At 45.1% G+C, this 23534-nt stretch overlaps 1 protein-coding gene across 8 annotated transcripts in view; it reads right to left on the reverse strand.

The window, feature by feature from the left end:
- RIOX2 (ribosomal oxygenase 2) overlaps positions 1–22715 on the reverse strand; it is a 28275-nt gene extending 5560 nt beyond the window's left edge. For 2 of the 8 annotated variants that reach the window (XM_045501737.1, XM_045501733.1), the window contains exons 1-6: positions 22665–22715; positions 16394–16865; positions 10398–10517; positions 9205–9333; positions 3350–3453; positions 62–164 (exon numbers count right to left, since the gene is read on the reverse strand). In XM_045501737.1, coding sequence (XP_045357693.1) covers positions 62–164; positions 3350–3453; positions 9205–9333; positions 10398–10517; positions 16394–16828 — 891 coding nt within the window. In that variant the 5' untranslated portion in view covers positions 16829–16865; positions 22665–22715. The other 6 variants (XM_045501732.1, XM_045501731.1, XM_045501730.1 and 3 more) reach the window with 4 other exon arrangements.
- Between the last annotated feature and the right edge of the window lie 819 nt (positions 22716–23534).

The raw sequence follows: 23534 nt of genomic DNA on the forward strand, positions 1-23534 counted from the left end.
GGGGGACCACGGCTTCCGCCGGCCTGGGCTGCCACTCCCCCCACCCGCCTTCACTCCTCACCAGGAGCAGCTGCCGGGGTATGCCAGCCCGGAACTCCAGATCTTCCTTTGCGGTGTCAAACACAAGCCCCGACATGGTGTCCAAAAGGAAATCTCCCCATGAACTGCAACATGCACCAAAAAAGAAAACAGACCACACACGGAATTTACAAAAAACACTGATTTCGAGAGTAAATCCCAAAGCTACAAAGGGCATTCCAACTTTCTTCCCTTCCCCAGGCATCGTGAGTTTAATTAATTTGACATTACTCAGCACAAAAAACTTTAAAAGACCTTCATCAATCACACAGCTTCTCTCCCCGCCTTTCCCAGACACTCACGTGGAAAGTTAAAAGTGGGAAGCTAGACTTTATTCACAATTTTTCCTAAAGATACCACACAATCATACACAGTCTAAGTGGGAAGTTCAAGGGACCAATGTTTTTTAATGTCTTCAACTATAACACAAGTGTCTATGAGAGGAGCTTTGTAGGAGATTTTAACAATTATAGGACATAAAAAATGTTTATGTTCAAAAACTCCAAAAGAAATACATTTAGGGTAACCATAAGATCCCTAGACTGTGTAATCATCTGAACTGTTAGACGCTACATTTTCCTTTTTCCCTTGTAATAGAGGGGCACTCTTCCCCAGTAAAATATCCAACATCAACAATTTTAAAATAGTCAACTTGCAACTTGCTGAAACTCTAGCAGTGGTTTACTGGGATGGAGGGGTAGAATCCAATGGCCAAAAATAACATCTAGGGATGAGCATCGGTGTTCAATTACCTGTGCTTTCTCTGGGGCATTTACCACTGGCTCACTCCCAAATGTGTGCCACTGTAAGAAATGCTCTGTGGGGTTGCTCTCTTTAAACATTTCTTAGCTGTTTAAAATTTTCCTCAGTGTCACCAGATTTCAAATTGCTGGCTACGTGCAAAATGGAAATTCACAGTATGACTTTTGCTTCTCACCCACTAAGCAAAATTAACACTTTTATGCTTCCCTTCCGGAAAAGTGGCAAACGAAGACAAAAGCCACATCAGAGACACTTTCCCTAAGATGTCCACCCTTTGGCATCTTCACCACTTTATAACTTCACGTTACACCCAACCTCACAGATCTGACTGCGTGAACCTCCTCCTGGAGATTTTTCACCAGCACAAAAATAAGCTCCTTTTGCAAGGCCATAGGTGAAATCATGTGGCAGTAGCTCATGAAGAGATTAACTGCAGCTAACCAGAGCTCTGCGCTCTTTTCAGAGTCAGAATGGATGTTGGGCCTTTCCAGAATTTGAGGTTAATACCTCTTGAGGGGTTCACTTTGGTAAAATAGCCAAACCAACCTGCTGCTGTCCCACAGAGGTCCCAAAAATTCCCAAAAAAGCTACCCTTAAGAGGTGTTAGGAAAAGGCCCCGAAATCCTCACCCTGCCACAGTGCCTTCAAGAGTACTAGGACCAAAGCAGAGGGACATCTCTGGGAAGCAATGGTTCTTGAGTTAAATTTGTCCCATCCTAGCCCCAGAACCACCGATAAAGGCTCAGGTCAGAGTCTGACCTACACACGTCAGTCATGGTGTCCATCCACATCCCCAGCTGACCAAAGACATGGGTGGGACCCAGGGAAAAGAGCCCACTAGCTCTTCACTCTTGGAACTAGGAAACAGTTTAGCAAAAGTAAAAGCTATTAAGTCCACTGAGATAAAGGGAGGTCAGACAAGGAACCTAATAATGGCTTATGGTGAGTCAATGTTATGAGTGAACAGAAGATGAGGAAAGACAGCAAAGTACGTGAAAAACCAATTACTAGGAAACCAGTCGGGGCCAGTAAGTGAAATGCAAAAGACAGAGAATCACAGAAAGGGGGAGGAGCTGAGTAACATTAATGGCGGGAAGCTACATGGACATTCATGGTGCCAAACTGGCTGTCAAGGCCCAGAGGTACTTTGTACCCACAGTGAACTTCAGGTTCTGGCCTCCCTGTGGCTGGCTCTTTCCACTTCCTACAATCCCACTCCCTCAATTGTCCCCGCTCTTCTTAAGCTGGCCTTGGTGACTTTCTGTTCCCGGCCATGCCCAAGAATCTGCCTAGCCACAGTGACAAAGGCATTTTTCATAAGCTTTGGCCTTCTATTTGTGGGCAAGGACTGCACTAACTTTAGGCCAGGCTCCAGCAAGTTCCTCGGAGCAGCCTCTTAAACGCAGGGGTTAATTTCACCCAGAAAACCCAGATGAGGAAGTAGAAGTGCCTTACTAACTTGTTTTGCAAGTTATGGCTTTGAAGGTAGGAGGGGACTTGGCTGTCCGTCAGGACTAGAATGCCTCTCCTACTTTGACCTTCTGACCCACCTCTACTTACTCATCCTTTGAGACTCACTCAGCTTGGGTGTCAAGTCATTTCTGAAGCGTTCCTAGATGCCCCAGCTTGGCAAAATGCATTCCTCTATGCTGCAAGAGTTCCCCCTGCAGACCCATGATGGAATCTGCCCCGACTTCCAGACTGCAAGTTCTCTCAAAGCCCCTTCAGTAACAGGCTGTGCATAACTAGCACAGCGGCTGGTGCCTGCAGGCTGCGATACAGTAATGACTTTCAAGGAGGTCTGGACTACTAGCAAGGTCGCTGCTGTTCGGAAATCACTCACAGGGAGGGCGCTTCTGCCCGGGTCCTGTGAGGAGGCACTCACCGAAATGGAACACAGTTTTAATTAGAACTGTTTTCAGCACATGTGAGTTTAGGTCTTACTGTTCCAGACTTCCTCTCCTACATAACTTCATGAACTTTCATAAAAGACAGAAACCTTAAAAGAGATGCAGAGGTTTCAGTGGACATGAGGGTTTCTGTTTGGGGTGATGAAATGTTTTGGAAACAGATAGTCGTGATGCTTACACAACAGTGTGAATGTAATTACTGTCACCAAATTGTACACTTAAAAATGGTTACAGTGGCATATACTACGTTGTAAATATTTTACTGCAATAAAAGATTTTTAAAAATAGACAGACTACCAGTCCAGCCTGGCATCATTAACACTGCCACACCTACAGCTATGGTTCTTTCGTCCCAAATTTGCGAGTCTTCATTGGGTAAATCCCAATGTTCATGGCGTTCCCAGGAGGAATCCCCGACAGGGCGATGGCAGGGAGAAGACTCTAAAGGAGTATGGAGTTAGCAAGGGAGCCTGAATGAAACCCCTGAGATTGGATAAGCAGGACAGTAGTGGCCAACTCCCTCATTCCCTTCCGTGTGTGGTTGCCCTGGGCCACAACTTGAGCTGCCCTGGGACACGAGGCTGAGAAGAGGGTCATACTTGTTCTGGTAGGTGCTGATGGTCACGTGAGTAGAGTGGGCCAGACCTGGAGGAGTGTCCGCTTGATGAATGGTCCCTCTGGGGAAGTACAGGAAATCACCCGGCTAAAGGAAGAAAAAGAAAAGGGAGGAAGGAGTTAATAAGGAGGAGGTCTTCTCAATCCCTTGTCTTAAAGAAACAAAAATAGGCTCTGAGTTTCAGTTCTCCCTTCTAGAGACCTTCTACTTACTGATTCATGGGGTGGTCTGTATGCTGGGCTCCTGGGGTCCCGTTAGTCTAGCTTCACTGTGCCTGTGAGTCTGTTACTGTGAACCCCAGTCCTGAGAGGCTTTCAGTACCCGAAGTCACTTTCGTTATTCACAGCCGAGACCAGTTACACTTGAAACTGCCCCATCCCAATCCAGGGATCAAGCAGGTGACCTCCTGTGTCTGGGAAGCCTGCACCCTTCCTCTCCACCCTCTGAAGGGTCCAGTGATCAAGAGTAGAAGCTTTAGAGTCATACAGACGTTGCCATTTACTGGTGAGGAACCTCAGAAAATTATTTAACCCACCAAAGCCTCAGTTCCTTCACCTGTAAAATGGAGGCAATGGCCCAAAATTCACAGACTTATTTTCAGGATTAAAGGAGATGCTATATCCAGAGCTCTTGGAACAGTGACAGGCAGATGGTTGTACCGTAAGTACTATTTTACCTGCCACTCCCCCATCAACCATCAGGAAGTTTGTGAGCTCTTCCAGGGAGGGTCGAGGTCCATCGTGTGTCCTCCAGAACCTGAACTCCCAAAGCATCAGGTGTACAATAGAGGCTCAATGAATGTGTGGATGACTAGTTGAAAAACCATGTAACCCTTCCCTTGAACCTAAAAACTAGATGGAACTGAAGATCAGTCCCCCTCTTGGGCAGGTGAGCCGCCTCCATCCTGTGCTAGGTCTCGCCCAAGCCAGGGGATAGAAATATCCTTCCTAAATCACTCCTGAAGCTACATCCTCCCCAATCCCACCCAGACGAGAAACATTCCATATAGCAGTTGCCTAAGGAGGAGAGGCAATCCTGATAGCCGCTAGCCTCCTGTCTGCAACACGGGAAGCAGTCTGACTCTGGTTAAGAGCCCAGGAGGTATGGTTCAAGAGACAGCAGATAAAAAGACAAACAAACCAAAAACCCTTTCCTTAACGTTAAGATTTTCCTTTGAAAGAAACAGTATACAATTAAATACATTCATAAGGGCTATCTTAGGGGCTCATTCACCCTGAACGACACCAAACTGACAGGGAAATTACCACTTGAAGCAAATGCTTGACTCACAATTACAGCTATCATTTGCTCAGTGTCTCTGCACCACCCTCCAAATGAGACCTTCATTCATTCATTCACTCATTTATTCATCCCACAAACATTTGGTTAAACCCTCTCCATCGTCCTCCCACGCCAGGCAAGATGCGAGGCACCGGGGTTAGAGCATTAAACAAAGACCTGCCCCTTTGTAGTTCATTTGAGATGAGAACAAACATTTGAGAAGAGAGGAGACAATGAATACAAGAAAAACACTCGAGTGGGACGAGGCAGAAAATAAAGCAGTAAATAATGTCAAGCAGTGGTAAGTGCAATGAAGACAAAGAAGCAGAAGACAGACATGAATGATGCACATGGAGGTGGTGGGCAGGGTGTGCCTGGGGTAAGAGATGCCACTGTTATCCAGGATGGGCGCTAAAACCTCACTCTGCTAGACTGACATTTCAATTGAGACTTTAGAGAATGAGCAAGCTAGCCAAGTGACTACCTGGGCCAAAAGGATTCCAGGCAGGGGGAAGAGCAAGGGCAAAGGTCCTGAGGTTAAAAATGTGCTTGGGTCCATGTGGCAGGAGAGCAGTGAGGGTGGAAATGATGGGAGGTGAAGTGAGAAGGCAGCAGAGGGGCTGGATTACAGGACCTTCTCGCCTGTTTTAAAGACTTTGGCTTTTATTCTGGATTTAATAGAAAGCTACTGTAGATCTGGGCAAAGGGTACAATGGATCTCAAAAGATCATTATGGTCATGTCAGAAAAGCCTGCAAAAGGGATACCAGATAGGAGGCTTTTGTATAAATCCACATCCAAGGGTTTTATCCTGAACAAGCAGGAAAATGTGTCACATTTACAGGAAAGAAGGCTGGGGACAGCAGGAAATGGGAGTTTGCTTTGCAGAATACTAAGTTTGTGACACCTTTTTATCTTTCCAGTAGAGACATTAAGTAGGCAGTTGGATAGGAGTTTCGAGATGTGGGCTAAAGACAGGACATAGCATTGCAAATACATCAGTCTAAAGGGCATTTATTTTTAATTTTTTTTTAATGTTTATTTGTGAGAGAGAGAGACAGTGTGAGTGGGGGAGGGGCAGAGAGACAGGGAGACACAGAATCTGAAGCAGGCTCCAGGCTCTGAGCTGTCAGCGCAGGGCCCGACGCGGGGCTCGAACTCACGAACCGTGAGATCATGACCTGAGCCGAAGTCGGACGCTTACCGAGTGAGCCACCCAGGGGCCCCAATTTATTTATTTTTAAATGTTTTATTTTTGAGAGAGAACAAGTGGGGAGTTGCAGAGAGGGAGGGGACAGAGGATCCAAAGCAGGCTCCTCACTGACAGCAAAGAGCCAGATGCGGGGTTTGAACCCACAAACCGTGAGGTCATGACATGAGCTGAAGTCTCAGCCCCTCTAGAGGGAATTTAAAACCATGGGAGTGGGTATGGATTGAGGAAAGAGGTCCAGGAAATAAACCCTGGCACCCTAACTTTCAGAGGTGCAAAGACTGAAGATAAAACAGCCAAAGAGAATGAAGAGGAACAGCCAGTAAGCAGGAAAGAGAAGCAAAAGAGGCTGGCATCCTAGAAGCCCAGTGAGGAAGGTGGGAGTGAACCACTGTGTCCAATGAGGCTGACAGGAGGATGCTAAGATGGGGACTCAGACGGGGGCACCTGGGTGGTTCAGTCGGTTAAGCGTCCAACTTCGGCTCAGGTCACGATCTCACGGTTTGTGGGTTCGAGCCCCATCAGACTCTACACTAACAATGCGAAGCCTCCTTGGGATTCTCTCCCTCTCCCTCTCTCTTGCCCCTCCCCGATCATGCTCTCTATCTCTAGCTCAGAATAAATACAACTTTAAAAAAAGGAATGATGGGAACTCAGAAGCAAGCACTGTACTTGACAACGTGGTAGCCCCTGGTAACCTTGGGGAGACTGGTCCTGGAGCAAGTCTGGGGGTGGGGGGGGGAGCCTCCTGGGAGGTGTTCCCAGGAGCAGGAGAGAAGACTGGGCAGGGTCCCTGAAGATGTCTGTGGCCTAATCCCCAGATCTATGAATACAGATGATATGAATAGGCTGTGAATGGAATTAAAGTTGCTGAGAGGGAAATTATTCTGGATTATCCGGGCAGGTACGACATAATCACAAGGATCCCTAAAAGTAGAAGATGGTACAGGAGCAGAGAACCAAAGAGATGTCAGCGTGAGAAAGACTGGGCTCTATGTTCCTGGCTTTGCAGATGGAGGAAGGGCTGTGAGCCAAGGAATGCAGGAGGTCTCTAAAAGCTAGAAAAAGCATGGAAATGGATTCTCCCCTAGAGTCTCTGGAAGGAACAGTCTTGCCAATACCTGATTTCAGCCAAGGAAAACCAAATCCCTTCTGGACTGATGAACTGCAGAACTAAATGTGTGTTGTTTTAAGCCACTGAATTTGTGGGAATTTGTGGTAATTTGATAAGCAGTAATAAATGTACTGACATACAGCCATCTCTTCCAAGGAGTTTCATTGTAAAGGAGGCATCAAAACCTATCCTTCCGGGGCACCTGGATGGCTCAGTTGGTTAAGCATCCGACTTTGGCTCAGGTCATGTTCTCACAGTTCTTGAGTTTAACCCCCACATCAGGCTCTGCACTGACAGCTCAGAGACTGGAGCCTGCTTCAGATTCTGTGTCTCCCTCTCTCTCTGCCCCTCCCTGCTCACACTCTGTCTCTCTCAAAAATAAACAAATATTAAAACAAAAAACAAAAAACAAAAAACTTCAGTTCTTACAACCTACAAGGTAAATATTATGCTCTCGTTTTCAATAAAGGAGAAACTGAGACTGACATAAACAACTTGCCCAAGAACACATAGCTCTTAAGCGACCACAGCTACATTCAAAACCAGGCGTGTCAGGCCCCAAAACCAGAGTGGTGCTTCCATCACAGAGGTGGTCTTCATCCCAAAACCCCAGGTGTGATGACCTTCGTCGTGGCCTTCATGCCCACCCCGCCCAGAATGACTCGGCTTTTCTGTTTCATATACTAAGCATTTATGCCAAGACTTCATTTGAGGATCTTCGGTGGTTTAAAATTCACATGTATATAAATGTGCAATTGAGAAAAAACCCTACGGTACCTGATGCTTGCCTTTCTCCTCCTAGGAGACTCAGGGCTGCTCTTAATGAATGGAGATCCTCACGAGTGTGACCAATGGGCATCGCTCCATGACATCCCAGCCTCCCAGCACCGCCTCACAGAACCCACATCATCTATACCTGAAGACCACTATAAAGACTAACTTTCTTGGGTAGGGCCAGTTGGCTGTCATCAAGCTAAGGAACTCAGCCTGGGCCTCAGAGACCATGGATAGCTTAATCTTTCCCTAAAAATAATCAACCAAGAGCCTATTCAACATGCTTCATGGAGAGCAAGGGTTGGTGAACTCTTTTTGTAAAGGGCTCCATGGGAAACATTGGTTCATGTGCCATGTGGTCTCTGTGGCAACCAGCCAACTCTATGGGTGCAATGTGAATGGAGCCCTAGACAATAAATAAGGAATACATATGGTTGTGTGCCGGTAAACTTTATTTACAAAAACAGGCAGCAGGCCATTATTTCTGGCCCATGTGCCATGGTCTGCTGACTGCTGACCAAGAACTTAAAAAAATGATACCTTTATTGTGTCTATTCAAATCTCCTGTAATATAAGCACACATCAAAAAAGGAGATTACTTCTCCTAGGTACAGGCGGGCAGGAAAACTTTTTAAAATCAAGAAAGGTCCATAAGGCATTGAGTAATTATAACTAGTGATAAATTCAAGACACAAGAAGTGCAAAAACAGTAACTATATACATCAAGTTGGTAGAATCTCTGGAATGGTTTGAGCTAACTATGGTATCTTAATTCAATATATAAAGTTGAATTAAGGACCTATTCTCATCCCTCTAAGATTTTTTTCTCAGCAATCTCACCTGCTAGGGATTGGCTACGAGTCCACCCAGGCTAACTGCTCAAAGACAGACTCTTTCTGTAGCAAGATGCCGGCGAGCCTGCCGCCACGATCAACCAACCTGGCTTTCCGGAGTAAGATTCCTTAAGACCTTTCATTATTAGTATTCTTCTGGTGGCTACACATGCAGGGGGAGGGAGGGGAGTGCAGAGAGGGTCTACTGTACAATCAGGAGGAGAGTGGGTCATGCTAGCATTCTACCAACAAAAAAACTAAGAAGCCCCTGGCTGTGCTCTGCCTGAGCAAGCTACAGCCCAGTCCTGACTGCTCTCTTAGATTTGGTGAAGCTGCCCCAGGCCAAACCTTCCACTTCTAAGGCAGTAGTCACCGAGCTCATAATCCATTCCTGTGCAACTAGGGTTATATTTGAAGACAGGTTGTTTGGAAAATGAATGTAACATTTCCTCAGCTCAATTCTACACATGCAAACACCAAGTCTCCTTTACAAGCTGCACGTGGCCGAGTGAGAGCCACCCTCCCCCCTCCCACCCTCTTGCGTGTATTCCGAGGACCATCACACAAACACTAAACCCCAGACCTGAACTTGTCTCACGAGCAGCTCCCGTGATAGAGGTCCCGTACCTTCAACGTGAACTCATGTGTCGGCCTCCCAATCCTGTCCTCGGCCTCCACGCTGTACTCTCGTGCCAGGGGCACAGTGGGGTGGTAAAGGCACCAGTGTTTCTCCCCCTCCAGCTGCAGGATGAAAACCTAAAGAGAGCCACAGGACCTGGGAATGTCAGCTTCCGGACAACTCATGAGGCAAAGCGGTTCTAGGGTATTAGCCCCCCCAAGGGCTTCAATGAATTACACATTCCAGATGGAAAATAAAAATGAGAGATTAGTGATGTGTTTCACTCTACACTTGAATAAAAGTTGCCACTACTGCTTTTCACTTTTAAAAAAACAGGTCATCATGAACCTTGATACTGGAAGGATATTCATTCTTTCCAGTGTAATAAAGCCTCACTGGGCTCTTTATATCCCACTATCTCCTTCCTTTAAGTCTTCTATCAGACAACAAAGCCCATAATCTCTGAGGGAAAAGCCAAGTTTGAGAAATTACTCATGGTGCTTAAAATCCTGAATATCATCCTTGGCAGATAGGAAAACGTCAAGTTTTTTATTCTTCATTCAGCCAAAGATATCTTAAAGCTCTGTTTAAAATATTAAAAACAAAATCAAAAACTTTTGGGAAATGTATTGCTATCAAATTGCCTTCAGAGGGGGGAAAAAGGAGACTTTTTACTAATAACTGTATTAGTATAAAAATAAAAGTACAAAATGCCCAAGCCAAAGAGTTACCTTTTTTGGCAGCCACATGAGAGTGAAGCAACACTTGTCAAGGTGCCAGTGCTTAAGTGAGACCATGACCTTCATTCAAGCTGCCCCAAGATTTTCACAAATGGAAAAAATTATCTATTTTTGGCAGCTCCAGAAAAAGGACAAAATGAAAGCAGATGTAAAGATTACTTGTGACCTCACTTTATTAAAACCCTTACGTTGTGAAATTACAGAAAAAGCCACTCATGCTTTTCTGTGGACAGATTCAATAAATACCTGTTTTGTAGGGATATGTAGCTCTTTATATTAGTAAGGCTGGAAACCATCTCTCCTGTTTGAGAATGAGCAGGAAGCCAGTTTGGTGGGATTAATTTGGCCCAACATCTAGGTGAGGTCAGGATCTCTAAGACCACACAGGAAGAAGGGCAGAGAGCTGAACTGAACCCTGACAGCTAACCCAGGCCCCAAGAGAACAATTTTCTTCCTCTTACCTCGACATCATCATAATGGGGTGGGAGGCCCTGGGATCCTGCAGGGGTTATGTATACATTCGAGCCAACCAAGGAGCCAAAGTAGCATTCTAGCTTCTCCTGGATCCTCCAAAGCTCATCCTGAAAAAGAAAGGAGGATAGGAGAAGAGGTGAAAAGTATATTAGACATAAGAGGAAAGACACATTCTTACTCACTTAGCAAGTCTTTATGCTGCAGCTATTATGTTCCACATACCCAAGAATTCAGCAGTGAAAGAGCCAACGCCTGGGCCCTGGAGAATCTTCCATCCTGGTGCAGACCAGCACAGACAAACGAGAAACTGGCAAAGCAGGCAATCAAGAGTCATGCAGGATTTTAAGCAGGACAATGACATGATCTAATTTATGTTAAAAAAAAATTTTTTTTTTAATCTTTATTCACTTTTGAGAGACAGAGCCTGAGTGGAGGAAGGGCACAGAGAGAGGGGAGACACAGAATCCCAAGCAGGCTCCAGGCTCTGAGCTGTCAGCACAGAGCCTGACGTGGGGCTTGAACCCACGAACCATGAAATCATGACCTGCGCCGAAGTCGGATGCTTACCAACTGAGCCACTCAGGTGCCCCCTAATTTACATTTTTAAAAGCTCACTCTGGCTGTTATGTGGAGAATGGCCTGGAGAAAAGCAAGAGAGATCAGTCTGGAAGCTACTAAGGCAGTCGCCCAGGCCAGAGATGACGAGGGTGGTGGGGGAGAAGCAGAGAGGGGCAGATGCACCCTGGAAGCAGCACTGGCAGGGCCTGGGAGGCACCAAGTACAGTGGGCTGGTGGAAGGGGAAGACTATTCAAACCCTCCTGGCTTTGATGGGCAATTAGTGCCTGGTTCCACTTATTGAAATAGTAAAGACTTATTAGAGAACAAGTTTTTTTGCAGGGGCGAAAGGGGAGATGTGTGCAGGGAGAGTTATACATTGGTTCCAGAGAGAGACAGACACAGAGAGAGAAAGAGAGAATATGAATCCTGATTTTCCCAAGCAGATGAGAAGGGAAGCCACATGGTTATTAGCACTTTTTCTATTCTAAGCCCTGTTTCTAAGGGCTTTTACATATACTGGTTATATATGTCCCCAACAACCCCGTCTCTCTCATAAGGTGAGCACTATCATCCTTCCTGGTTTACAGATGAGGAAACTGAAGCATGAGAACACACAGCTACTAGATGACGTGGCCAGGATTTAAATCCAGGCAGCCTGGCTTGAGCACTCTAACCATGGCTCCATATTGCCTCTTTTGGAATTATCTTAAGGAAAACACAGGTCACCTACAAGGACTCTAATGGACATTCAAGACCCCAAGTCTCAAGTGTATGAACGTACAGTGCCTGACACACAACAGACACTAAAATGTTTTTTTTTTTAATTTATTTATTTGCCTATTTTTGAGAGAAAGAATGCACGAGCATGAGTGTGCCCACAATCAGGGGAGGGGTAGAGGGACAATCCCAAGCTGGCTCCACTCTGGCAGCGGCAGCCCCATGTGGGACTTGAACTCACAAACCATGAGATCATGACCTAAGCTGAAACCAAGAGTTGGACACTTAGCCAATTGAGCCACTCTGGTGCCCCGCTAAAATGCATTTTTAAAAATCTGGTGAGTAAACCAATAACCACAGCTTAGGAATCAATCCTACCATTTGACTGAAAAAGGACCTACAGTATTAAAAGTTTCAAGCGGAAAAGAATTAGGTCAGTATAAAAAAAGCTTTGGGAGACATCTTTATAAAGACTACTGGGCTACTCTATTTATAGATCTCAAGGGTTCTACTTAACACAGGAAGAATAATTTAATGGCTTCTGAATAGCTCCAAAGAGTTAAGAGAGCTCCCAAGAAGCCTAATTTATACCAGGGAGGGGCGAGCAGGACCTGGTTCTGTAATTACATTTATACGGTGACTGAAACCATTAGAAAACCAAAGCTTCTCTTTCTAATGGCTTGAGAGGTATCTCAGGACCATGTAGGTGACTTTATGGTTCCCAGCCCAAGCATCTGGGTCTATAATTGATACGTATATGTCTCCTTTCTTGTTAAAGGTTACAAAAATACTAGCAATTGCACAATTTTCCTATTTCTCCTGAACCTTTAGCTTCTGAATCTGCCAAGTATAGCCTAGTAGAAAGAGATCAGGACAAAGCACCTCAATCCAAGATGTAGTTACAAACTAAATGACTTTCACTTCTTTATTTGTAAAATGAGGACTCCACCTCCTTCCCCAAGGTTGTTGGGGAACAGCATAAAACAACTTACCTGCAAACTTATTTACATTGCCTCACCAACACTGACTCAGGCACAAACAAGGCTCTTTTGAAACCAGTCTTCTTTAATTCAGAACTCGCAACCATGCCTGGAGCTGCCCAGGAGCACCCCAGAGCAGCGAAAAGGGAAGGTGGCAGCCTCTCCCCTTGCTGGGGACAACCTCCTCTCTCCACTGACCTACTCACAAAATCGAAACTGAATGCAATTGCTAAGACCAGAGAAGCCCACAGGTACACTTAGAGAAAAGCAAAAACACACACACCAAAGCCCTACTACATTTCAAATAACATCTTTAAAAGTATGGTATGAAACTGCCTCAAATTTGGAGTCGGAAGTGCTTACTTAGCAGTTACGAAAAAGTCACATCTCTGAACCTGTTTTTTTTAACATGTAAGATGCAGACCACAATGAATGCTCTATTTTAAATGTCTGTTAGAAGGTTCAAGTGAACACGTGTATTTGGCAAACTCACCCAGACCTTTGACATATGGATTACCCAAAGCAGGAGTGGAAACAACTTATGGCTTTCTGATTGCTCCTTATTCACCTCCAGACCAACTAGAATAATAAGTTGTGCACATACTGAGACCCCAATAAACAAGGCACTGTCACTAAACAGTCTCCCAACCTAGCTACTGACAAACCATCTCTAGACTTTTTCAATCCTGATATTAACATACACATTCCTAAATACACAACACTAGTCCTTCTGAGAAAATATTTAGAACCCAGATTCTACTATAAGAGGATGAGCTCCCACAGCTCCTATAGGTCTCTCTACTGGTGGAAAGAGAAAAGGCAGGGTGCAACCCAGTCTATCCTGGGAGCTGAGTTTAGACTGAGAAAGCTCATCCTTCCCACTTTCATAAACCTGGCCAAAGAACAGAGTCAACGGGGCAAAGCAAGTACAAGTGTTTGGCCCACCTGGAATCAGAGAGGAGAAATGTACAAGACTTAAGAGATGAGGGGCGCCTGGGTGGCGCAGTCGGTTAAGCGTCCGACTTCAGCCAGGTCTCGATCTCGCGGTCCGTGAGTTCGAGCCCCACGTCAGGCTCTGGGCTGATGGCTCAGAGCCTGGAGCCTGTTTCCGATTCTGTGTCTCCCTCTCTCTCTGCCCCTCCCCCGTTCATGCTCTGTCTCTCTCTGTCCCAAAAATAAATAAACGTTGAAAAAAAAAATTAAAAAAAAAAAAAAAGACTTAAGAGATGAGCAGAGAAAAGCCAAAGATAATTCTAATGTACAGATATTACAGCCATTAAGGACACCATACATATGCCAAATAATAACTTTGTACTGGTTTGTGACCCAATCACATACAATCAACTTCACTGACCTGTTATGTTCATAGTTATTAGATGTCTAAAACACACGTTTTTTTAAAGTTTTTATTTTTCTTCAATATATGAAATTTATTGTCAAATTGGTTTCCATAGAATACCCAGTGCTCATCTCAAAAGGTGCCCTCCTCCACCTTTTGGGATGAGCACTGGGTGTTGTATGGAAACCAATTTGACAATAAACTTCATATATTGAAAAAAAAAAAAAAAAGGTGCCCTCCTCAATACCCATCACCCACCCTCCCCGCCCTCCCACCCCCCATCAACCCTCAGTTTGTTCTCAGTTTTTAACAGTCTTTTATGCTTTGGCTCTCTCCCACTCTAACCTCTCTTTTTTTTTTCCTTCCCCTCCCCCATGGGTTTCCGTTAAGTTTCTCAGGATCCACCTAAGAGTGAAAACATGGTATCTGTCTTTCTCTGTATGGCTTATTTCACTTAGCATCACGCTCTCCAGTTCCATCCACGTTGCTACAAAGGGCCATATTTCATTCCTTCTCATTGCCACGTAGTACTTATATAAACCACAATTTCTTTATCCATTCATCAGTTGATGGACATTTAGGCTCTTTCCATAATTTGGCTATTGTTGGGGCGCCTGGGTGGCTCAGTCGGTTGAGCGGCTGACTTAGGCTCGGGTCATGATCTCGCGGTCCGTGAGTTCGAGCCCCGCGTCGGGCTCTGTGCTGACAGCTCAGAGCCTGGAGTGTGTTTCAGGTTCTGTGTCTCCCTCTCTCTCTGCCCCTCCCCCACTCACGCTCTGTCTTTCTCTGTCTCAAAAATAAATAAACGTTAAAAAAAGTTAAAAAAAAAATAATTTGGCTATTGTTGAGAGTGCTGCTACAAACATTGGGGTACAAGTGCCCCTATGCATCAGTACTCCTGTATCCCTTGGGTAAATTCCTAGCAGTGCTACTGCTGGGTCATAGAGTACGTCTATTTTTAATTTTTTGAGGAACCTCCACACTGTTCTCCAGAGTGGCTGCACCAGTTTGCATTCCCACCAACAGTGCAAGAGGGTTCCCATTTCTCCACATCCTCTCCAGCATCTATAGTCTCCTGATTTGTTCACTTTGGCCACTCTGACTGGCGTGAGGTGATATCTGAGTGTGGTAAAACACACATTTTAAGAAGTGTTGCTTCTAACCAAGAGAAGAGTCAAGGACTAGCTAAGAGAGAAGCACTGTGGTGTCCACATTTCCTGAACACAAATCATGACTTGGTCTGGCAAGTGATTTATAAGTTCTTTTTGGGTGTTTGGGCAACCTAGGGACATTTCAACTTCTTATGATTGCATGAGGTGGAATATCTGAAATTAGGACTTGTACTGAAACATCTAAGAGTACTTACCCTTTCTCCAGAGCAGAAACAGGTTCAAGATCCCTTATGTAGACAGCAAAATGCATTCACTAGATTTGGCCAATGTACTCTAACAAAGCAACTGAGTTCAATCATAGGAAACATTACTGGTAACTGATGACAAAGTCCCAGGAGCCATCACACAGCCAGAATCCTCAACATGGAGCCTTAGGAACCACTCTCCTTCTCCTCCCATGCTGCCATTTTGGTTCAGCCATGGATCACAAAAGGGAATTTCTGAACTCAGAACACGCCCTCAATCCTTCTGGGCCACCTGTCATGTAAAGATTTCAAACCTCTACAGAAGCAGATAAGCTATGACTGCATTTTATAAAGCAGAAACTGAGCAGAAAGGAGGCCAAGTATTTCTCAAATGTTAACCACTGATACAGAATAAAAAGTTAGCCAGTCTCCCAGACTTGCAAATCACAGCTACCCTCCATCTATGACTGTCTCCCCAGGAACAGTTCTAAGACCCAGCTCCTCAATGCCACCTGAGCAGCTGTTAATAAGGGTGAAGTCTCCTTCTTGAACATGCATCCGGTCCTTGATCCGGTCACAGCTCTAAAGCCTCTACTTAGCTAGAATGTCAGCAGTAAAGGGAAGTAACTTCAAGAAGAAAATGATCACCTCGACACTATCACACCTTATATTATAATGACATTTAATTATAATTTAATTTATAATGACCAAATAGAAAGGTCTACCATATACCAAAACATAAAACAGCCCACAGAACACGCTCCTGAAGGGGTAATAATTTATAAACTTGCAATAGAGTTTTTGCAGTGTGATGACATCTAATCATGTCCACCTGAGTTGTTGGGAGATTCCAATGGTTTAGCCAAAAGATAACACAGGGTCTCCTAATTTGGAATGCATTTAAAGAGCAAACAGGAGGTATCTCTTCTCAGACTGGCAGGTTCATCACAGGTTCACCCCTGAGCTGACCTGTGGCCAAATGTTAGCACTTTAATACATTTAACGATTCCATAATAGGGAGAACCTGTTACCTTAAATCTCTGAGGTTGGTGAAACTGAATTGTTGCCCTTTTCTGATCAAAATCTTTTCTCAGTTGAAGAAAGTGCACTTTGCCATCTTTATTTAAAACCTTCTTCTTCCCATTGACACACCGGCAGACATTTATGTCTCTTCCATAGTACATACCCCGGCTGCATAGACTCTTCAGATCTGACAGCCTGAACAGGGACTGGTAATATGTAGCCACTGCAGGGTCATCTCTCTGAATGAGAAGGGGCTTCTTCTCCCAGAATTCCCTGAAAAAAGTCTCTGTCTTGATGGGCGAGATTAAACTTTCAAACAGATCACTGGGGCTTTCAAAATTTAAAATAGAGGAGGGCCCACCAGCTGCCTCTATCTTCACCTGCTTGCAGGGAACAGACCCCTCTTCCTTCCCATTCCCTGTGGGCTTTGCTTTCTTCGGCATCGTTCTGTCTTCAAGACAAAGCAGTGACGAGGTGCACCTACCAGAGAACAAAGCACACGTGGTTAGGTTCACCAGGAGTTCTAGCATTAGCAGATGGCGCACACACAGCTCGTGGGACCATGCCACCTTCATGAGCACCTGTAAGTCAAAGCCCTTTCCTCCAGGATGGGATACAGCCTTAATCCAACACCACATCATCCAAGATAGGATTCAGCCTCAAACACCACTCAGATTACATATTCATCTAAGGAAAGCATTTTTTTTTCTCGGGCATAGGCACTAAATCGTTAAAGTCACCGTTTGTTTGTTAGGAGGCATAATGATCCCAAATTAAATGGTTCAGCCACCTAAGCAGTTCCTAGTCACAGTTTTAGCCTGTGGCCGTTGACACAGCAGTCTAAAATCTTGACTTTGGCTTCAATCAGCACCAGGTCCCAAATCTAATTAGACGCACTCTTGAGTTACAGGCACTCGCCTCGAGAACTACCAACAGGGGCTCACCGCCAGGACCCCCAACTGTTAGGAAGGCAGCCCAGGTGCCCTGGGCCAGTGTCACCTGGTGGCTGGAACAAGAAGCTGCTGCTCCCAAGTCTTCCTCACCACATGAACCTCCGCACTTTTGATTCCCAGCTTTTTCCTGAAAACTGCTACTTTATCAGAAAACCCGCCCCCATTAAAAAAACCAAACGAGTTCAAGACTACAAAGTAAAGGCTAAAGACAGTTATGCCCCATTTTTAAAAAGCTTTAACTTTTAAACTAAGACACAATACCAACATCACCTAGGCATCGCCTTCTAGAACTGCCTTCTACATTTCTAACAAGCTCCCGGGTAACAATGCTTTTGCTGGTCCATGGACCACATCTGAGGAGTGACAATCCCAAGCCCTGCCAAGCCTCTCTCAGAACTGTCCCCAAACCACAACTACCATCACACTTATAATAATGCAGGTGTTCTTCACCTGGGGTTCAAGAACGATATTTCATTTTTTTTTTTAATTATGTTTATTTATTCTTGAGAGAGAGAGAGAGACAGAGACAGAGTGTGAGTGAGGGAGGGGCAGAGGGAGAGGGAGACACAGAATCTGAAGTAGGCTCCAGGCTCTGAGCTGTCAACACAGAGCTGGACGTGGGGCTCGAACTCACGAACCGTGAGATCATGACATGAGCCGAAGTCAGATGTTTAACCGACTGAGCCACCCAGGCGTCCCAAGAACGGTATTTCAAATTACATGAATTTTCAGAAACTGTAAGATCCTTTTTCAAACTGTGTGTCTACATCTCTATATATAAATACATATTTGGGTGTGGGCACATTGTGCTCACCTGATTCTTAAAGAAGGGCTAAGAACCACTGCACTTATAAAGAACGATTTTTCCCAGAGACCAATAACTTATTTATAGATACCACAGTTTTCTATTTGGTACTGCTAGCAAAATTTTAAGAACACTGTTTTCTGCCCTTTTGTTATTATAACTAAGCTGTATTTCAGCTACACTGTGGACTAAGTAGAATTAGTGGTCTGGCCTGGCAAGTAAGCACCTGGAACACTGTGTTACACATTGCAACAATTTACAAATGAACCTTTGGAATGCAACCCAAATATAAACTGAACAATTCAGGAAGTGGAAACATCAAAATACACAACTCTAGTGCCCTCATTTTAGCTGCTAAACTTTTGTACAGCTCAGATCAAGTGCCTTTGGTAGGGCACATAGGACAGAAGTGGAAAACAAGTACAAACTGACGGACAGAGGTGGAAAACAAGTACAAATTGATGGACGGAGGTGGAAAACAAGTATAAACTGACCCTAAAAGCTTGCACTGGAGGACTGAAGGGTTAAGCTTAGAAAAAAACAAACTTTGGTGTTGGCTATGTCACCAATGAGACATTTTCTGAAAATGTTCTGCACACCTTTCAAGCTTCCCAGCCAGTGTGATTTTTCAATTAAAGAATCAAGGCTTCCATGAACAAAAGTATTGCTAATACTTGGAACCCAGATGTGATGCAGAAATGCAAGGAGACATGAAAACACAGTAAAAAGCACAGCTCGTGCAGAAGAGTTACCAGCCATCCTTTGAAAGGCCCGACTATAGCTAAGGTCTGAGAACTCAGATTTCAGGAGCATTCCACCACCTTTAACTAATAAGAGTGACTCACTCTGCCTTAACTGTTTGCACAATGCAGTTTATAATGAACACCTGTTTTCCTTCTCAGAGTCTGGAATTTTGGTAGGTGCCAGGCAGAGGGTGCCTATGTGGTCAGTCCCCAATAAAAACCCTCAGTTCTGAGTGTCTGATGAGCTTCTCTGGCTGGCAACATTTCACACAAGTTGTCACAACTAGTTGCTGGGCCAATTAAGCACCTGGTCTTTTGCTATAATAAATCAGCTGTGAGTCCTAGTAAATCACTGAACCGAGAGATGGTCTTAGAGATCCCCCCAACACACTGCTCACTATTTTTAAAAAATGTTAAATTGGGGGCACCTGGGTGGCTCAGTTGGTTAAGCATCTGACTTCAGCTCAGGTCATGATCTGCTAATGAGTTCGAACCCAGCATCAAGCTCTGTGCTGTCAGGATGGAGCACGCTTAGGATCCTCTTTCCCCCCACTCTGCCCCTCCCCTGCTTGCACTCACTCTCTCCCTCTCTCAAAAATAATATTAAAAAAAAAGTGTTAAATTGGTTCAGAAGGTTTGTTACCATTAAGGTACCCTATAATGAAAACATAATTTCATATTCAGCCACACATCTCTTATCTCTCACAATTGGTCAGTTTAAAATTTATTTAAGGGATGTGGGCAGCAGGAAGATGCCGCTGAAAGGCCTTTCTTTAAGCCTACCTAAGCCAAAAAAATCACTTAAAGCATTTTTCCTATCTACGATCACTAACATAATAAACCCAGCACTGCATAACAAATGTTTTTGTTAGAATCTATATTTCACTATTCATACTGCCAAAAGTTGCATCATTTCTTGTCTGCCTTCATATTGAAATGATTTAAGGTTCAGTTAATTGGAACCTGGCTTAGAGATTACTGGGCAAATAAACTATTTCTCTGATTCTCACACTACCCATATTGTAAGACAACCATTCTTTTTAATAGCTTTGGGGCGTGGAGGAGAGAACAGATGACATACCCTATCACATTAAACATGTAAAAATCTTAGTATGCATCACAATTTCAGAAAAAGTAAAAAAGCATATCTTAGAATCTAAGAAATTTAGGGGCACCCGGGTGGCTCAGCAGTTGAGTATCTGACTTCATCTCAGGTCATCATCTCACACAGCTCATAACTTCAAGCCCCACGTAGAGCTCTGTGCTGATAGCTCAGAGCCTGGAGGCTGCTTCAGATCCTGTGTCTCCCTCTCTCTCTGCCCTTCTCCTGCTCGCTCGCTCACTCTCTCACACACACAAATATAAATAAACATAAAAAAAATTGTTTTCTAAAGTATCTAAGAAATATAGTAATGAGACAAGGAAAACCTTTGTCTAGAAAAGTAAAGCCAATACCATCCAGCCCAGAAACCTCACAGACTACCCAAGCAGAAGTTTAGAGTAAATATTTTTATAAAGCTACAGGAAAAAAAAAAACAGTCTTTAAAAAAAGCAATTAGTGGCTATTAAAAAAGCAACTGGCCTGGGTAGCTCAGTCGGTTCAGTGTTCCACTTCGGCTCAGGTATGATCTCACTTGCGTGAGTTCGAGCCCTATGTCAGGTTCTGTGCTGACAGCTCAGAGCCTGAAGCCTGCTTCTGATTCTGTCTCTCTCTCTCTCTCTCTGCCCCTCACCCACTCACACTCTGTCTCTTTCAAAAATAAACAAACATTAACTTTAAAAAAAAAAAAGCAATTGGTATCATTTAACAATTTATACAAATATCAAATCATGGTATACACCTGAAACTGTTATATACCTATTATTCCAATTTTTAAAAAAACAAATGTTTCCAATCTGAGTTGACTATAAGCATTAGTGTAAAAAGAGTCACGGTTCATATTTTACTAGCTGCCCACAGATTAAAAAAAAAAAAATCACCAACTGATCTGAACAACTCTGAAGGATTAAAACTCTACAATAAAATCCACTGATATCCATTCTACAGCCAATAAATATAAACCGAGCCTTTATATCCTTAAGTGTCCTAACCTTCTTTTCTGTAGTAATATTCACTGACAAAAAGTCAACACAGCTTCGTCTGGGGAACAGCCATCTGCACGGTCCCAGAGCCTAGCACAGAACGGGGCACATAGGTCCCCAAGAAATGTTTGCTGAATGAATTATCCTCCTTTTTCATAGTCTGTATATAATATTAGAGAAAAATCCTCAAAAGCCTTACACAAAACAGAGTTGGGAGGAAAACAGTTTATTCAAAGGGGATAATTCTGATGGCAGCTGTAGCTTGGGTATTCAACCGCACTGTCAGAGCTGAAAGGCAAATTAGCCTGCAGTGGTTATTACCAACCAGAGGGAGGTATGTCTCTACAGTCTTCAGAGCAGAGCTTTTTACAGTGTAGTCACCAGAAATACTTGTTCACCTGCAAATTTCTAGGCCCCCTATCAAGCCTACTAGATTAAGCACTTCTTGTGCTGGGTCCTAAAAATCTACATTAACACAGGAAATATTCCATTGGAATTTTAGATCCATTAACATTAGTCAAATTCTGCTCAATTAAACACACACACCTGACAGAAATATTACCTGTAACGAGGTTGCCTCGGCTGACCTAAAATATTTTTTTTAGGTTTATTTGTTTATTTAGAGAGAGAAGGAGAGAGGGAGAGAGAGAATCGCAAGCAGGCTCCACACTGTCAGCATGGAGCCAAATGGGGGGCTTGAACCCACTAACCCTGGGATCATAAACTGGGCCAAAACCAAGAGTCAGATGCTTAACCCACTGAGCAACCCAGTCCACCCTGACCTAAAATACTCCTTTTCTGCCTAACAGAAATGTTCATCCGGAGGGAAAACTCGTTCTCTTGTTGACCTAATGCTGTGATTGGCAGTTACCCTTTTAGTCCTATTTTAAAAAGAAAATAGATTACAACACCTCCGTGTCTTGTGGTAAGCACGATGTTACGAAGGATGAGGCCAGAGAGGCAAAAACTATCCAAGCGATGGTGGCAGAGGCTGGATAAGTCAGGCTCCTCCATTTAAACGTGAGTCCAGGGAAATCAATGGCCTGGCGCCGAATTTACAGCTCATCAGTGGACTCCCAGGCCCCTGCTTCCTGAACACGCAGTGAGCAAGCCGGCCTCACGAACCTGTTGGACAACCCACTGTCGGGCTGCCCGAACTAGTAACACTTGCTGAGTGAACTGGCAGAGGGGTCTGTAATTTTAAAGTCAGGCTAGGACCAGACAGCCGCGACGCCCCCGCCCCGTAGCCCTGGCTGCAGGGCTCCCAGCAGTAAAGCCTGTCTCTTAGGCCCGACCTGACGCCAGAGGCACAACCCACGTGGAGGCCGCGCTCCCCGGCGGGCGTCACCCTCCCGGCGGAGCCTCCAAACTTTCCGCGCGCTCGTCCCAGTCTCCAGACCACCGGCGGCCCACGTGGGCCACTCTCGGTGCTCAAGCAATTCGTGACCCTACTCCCGCATCCGGGCAGCAGCAGACCCGGCGTGTCCTCCCTGCCCCGGTCCCCGGGATCATGGACCGCGTCGGCGCGCGTCCCCGGTCCCAAAAGCACCAGCGCCCACCAAGCCGCCCCGGCCGCTCTGAGGGTCCCGGGGACTGGGCTCTCAGGCCACCCGCCAGGCCCTACCCGCACCAGCGCTCGGAGGCCGAACAGGACATGCACGACCCCGCCCCCGGCGGCGAAAACCGCTCCACTCACCCTGCTCGGCCTGTTGCGCGCGGCCGCGAGCGGGCGGGGCAGCGGCTGGGGGCGGGGCGGGGCGGGGCGGCGTGCGCACGCTGGGGGGCGGCCCGCTCCGGCTCCTGCCTGAGCTCCCGCTCCCGCTCCGGCTCCACCCCGCGCCAGGCCGCGGGTGGTAGGTACTTCTGGCGCTCAGTACCGGCAGGTGTTGGGTCTTCGCGCCATCACGTTTTCCCCTTTGGTGTTAAAGGAAATGCATGGTTCTTTTTTTTTTTTTTTTGAGTTGGGGCGGGATGAGTCTCTGGATTTGGGGCAACTGTTTTATAGTACAACCCTATTCTTTTTATGAATGGAGAAACCCAGATGCAGAGAGGAGACGAGAGCTTTCCAAGTTTAGGGAGTCGGAGGTCCAGATTCTCCCATCGCTTTCTTTTGGGCTCTCCATGCTAAGCTGTACTGCTTTGTACTGTCAACTGTAATTTATATCCCGTTGCTACCAGAGTCAGAATTAATCCCGGCTTAAAAGGATACTGGAAATTCTTTGTGACGGTAGCTATAGAAGAGAAGAACAAAAGCAATTATTTAATTTTGGCCTAAGGCTCTGTCCTTTAGACAGACAAACTGATTGGAAACGTTTGGGTGGGGAGGCTGGACCAACTGAGCACAGAGATCAATGGCACATCTCTGCTTTGGCCTGTGTCCTTCTTTGCTCTGTAGACAGCCAAAGAGGACCTAAAGGAAATTATTTCATTCTGTCAGGATGATTGAGACCAATGACTAGCTCTGATTATCGATGTGGACACGTGAGCAAATGGGAACAAAGTACAGCCTTGTCTAACACTCCTCCGAAACTAACAATAATAGCAACACCTGAATTGAGTTCTTGCT

The sequence above is a fragment of the Leopardus geoffroyi genome, chromosome C2 (assembly GCF_018350155.1).
Source record: "Leopardus geoffroyi isolate Oge1 chromosome C2, O.geoffroyi_Oge1_pat1.0, whole genome shotgun sequence".
Lineage (NCBI taxonomy): Eukaryota > Metazoa > Chordata > Mammalia > Carnivora > Felidae > Leopardus > Leopardus geoffroyi.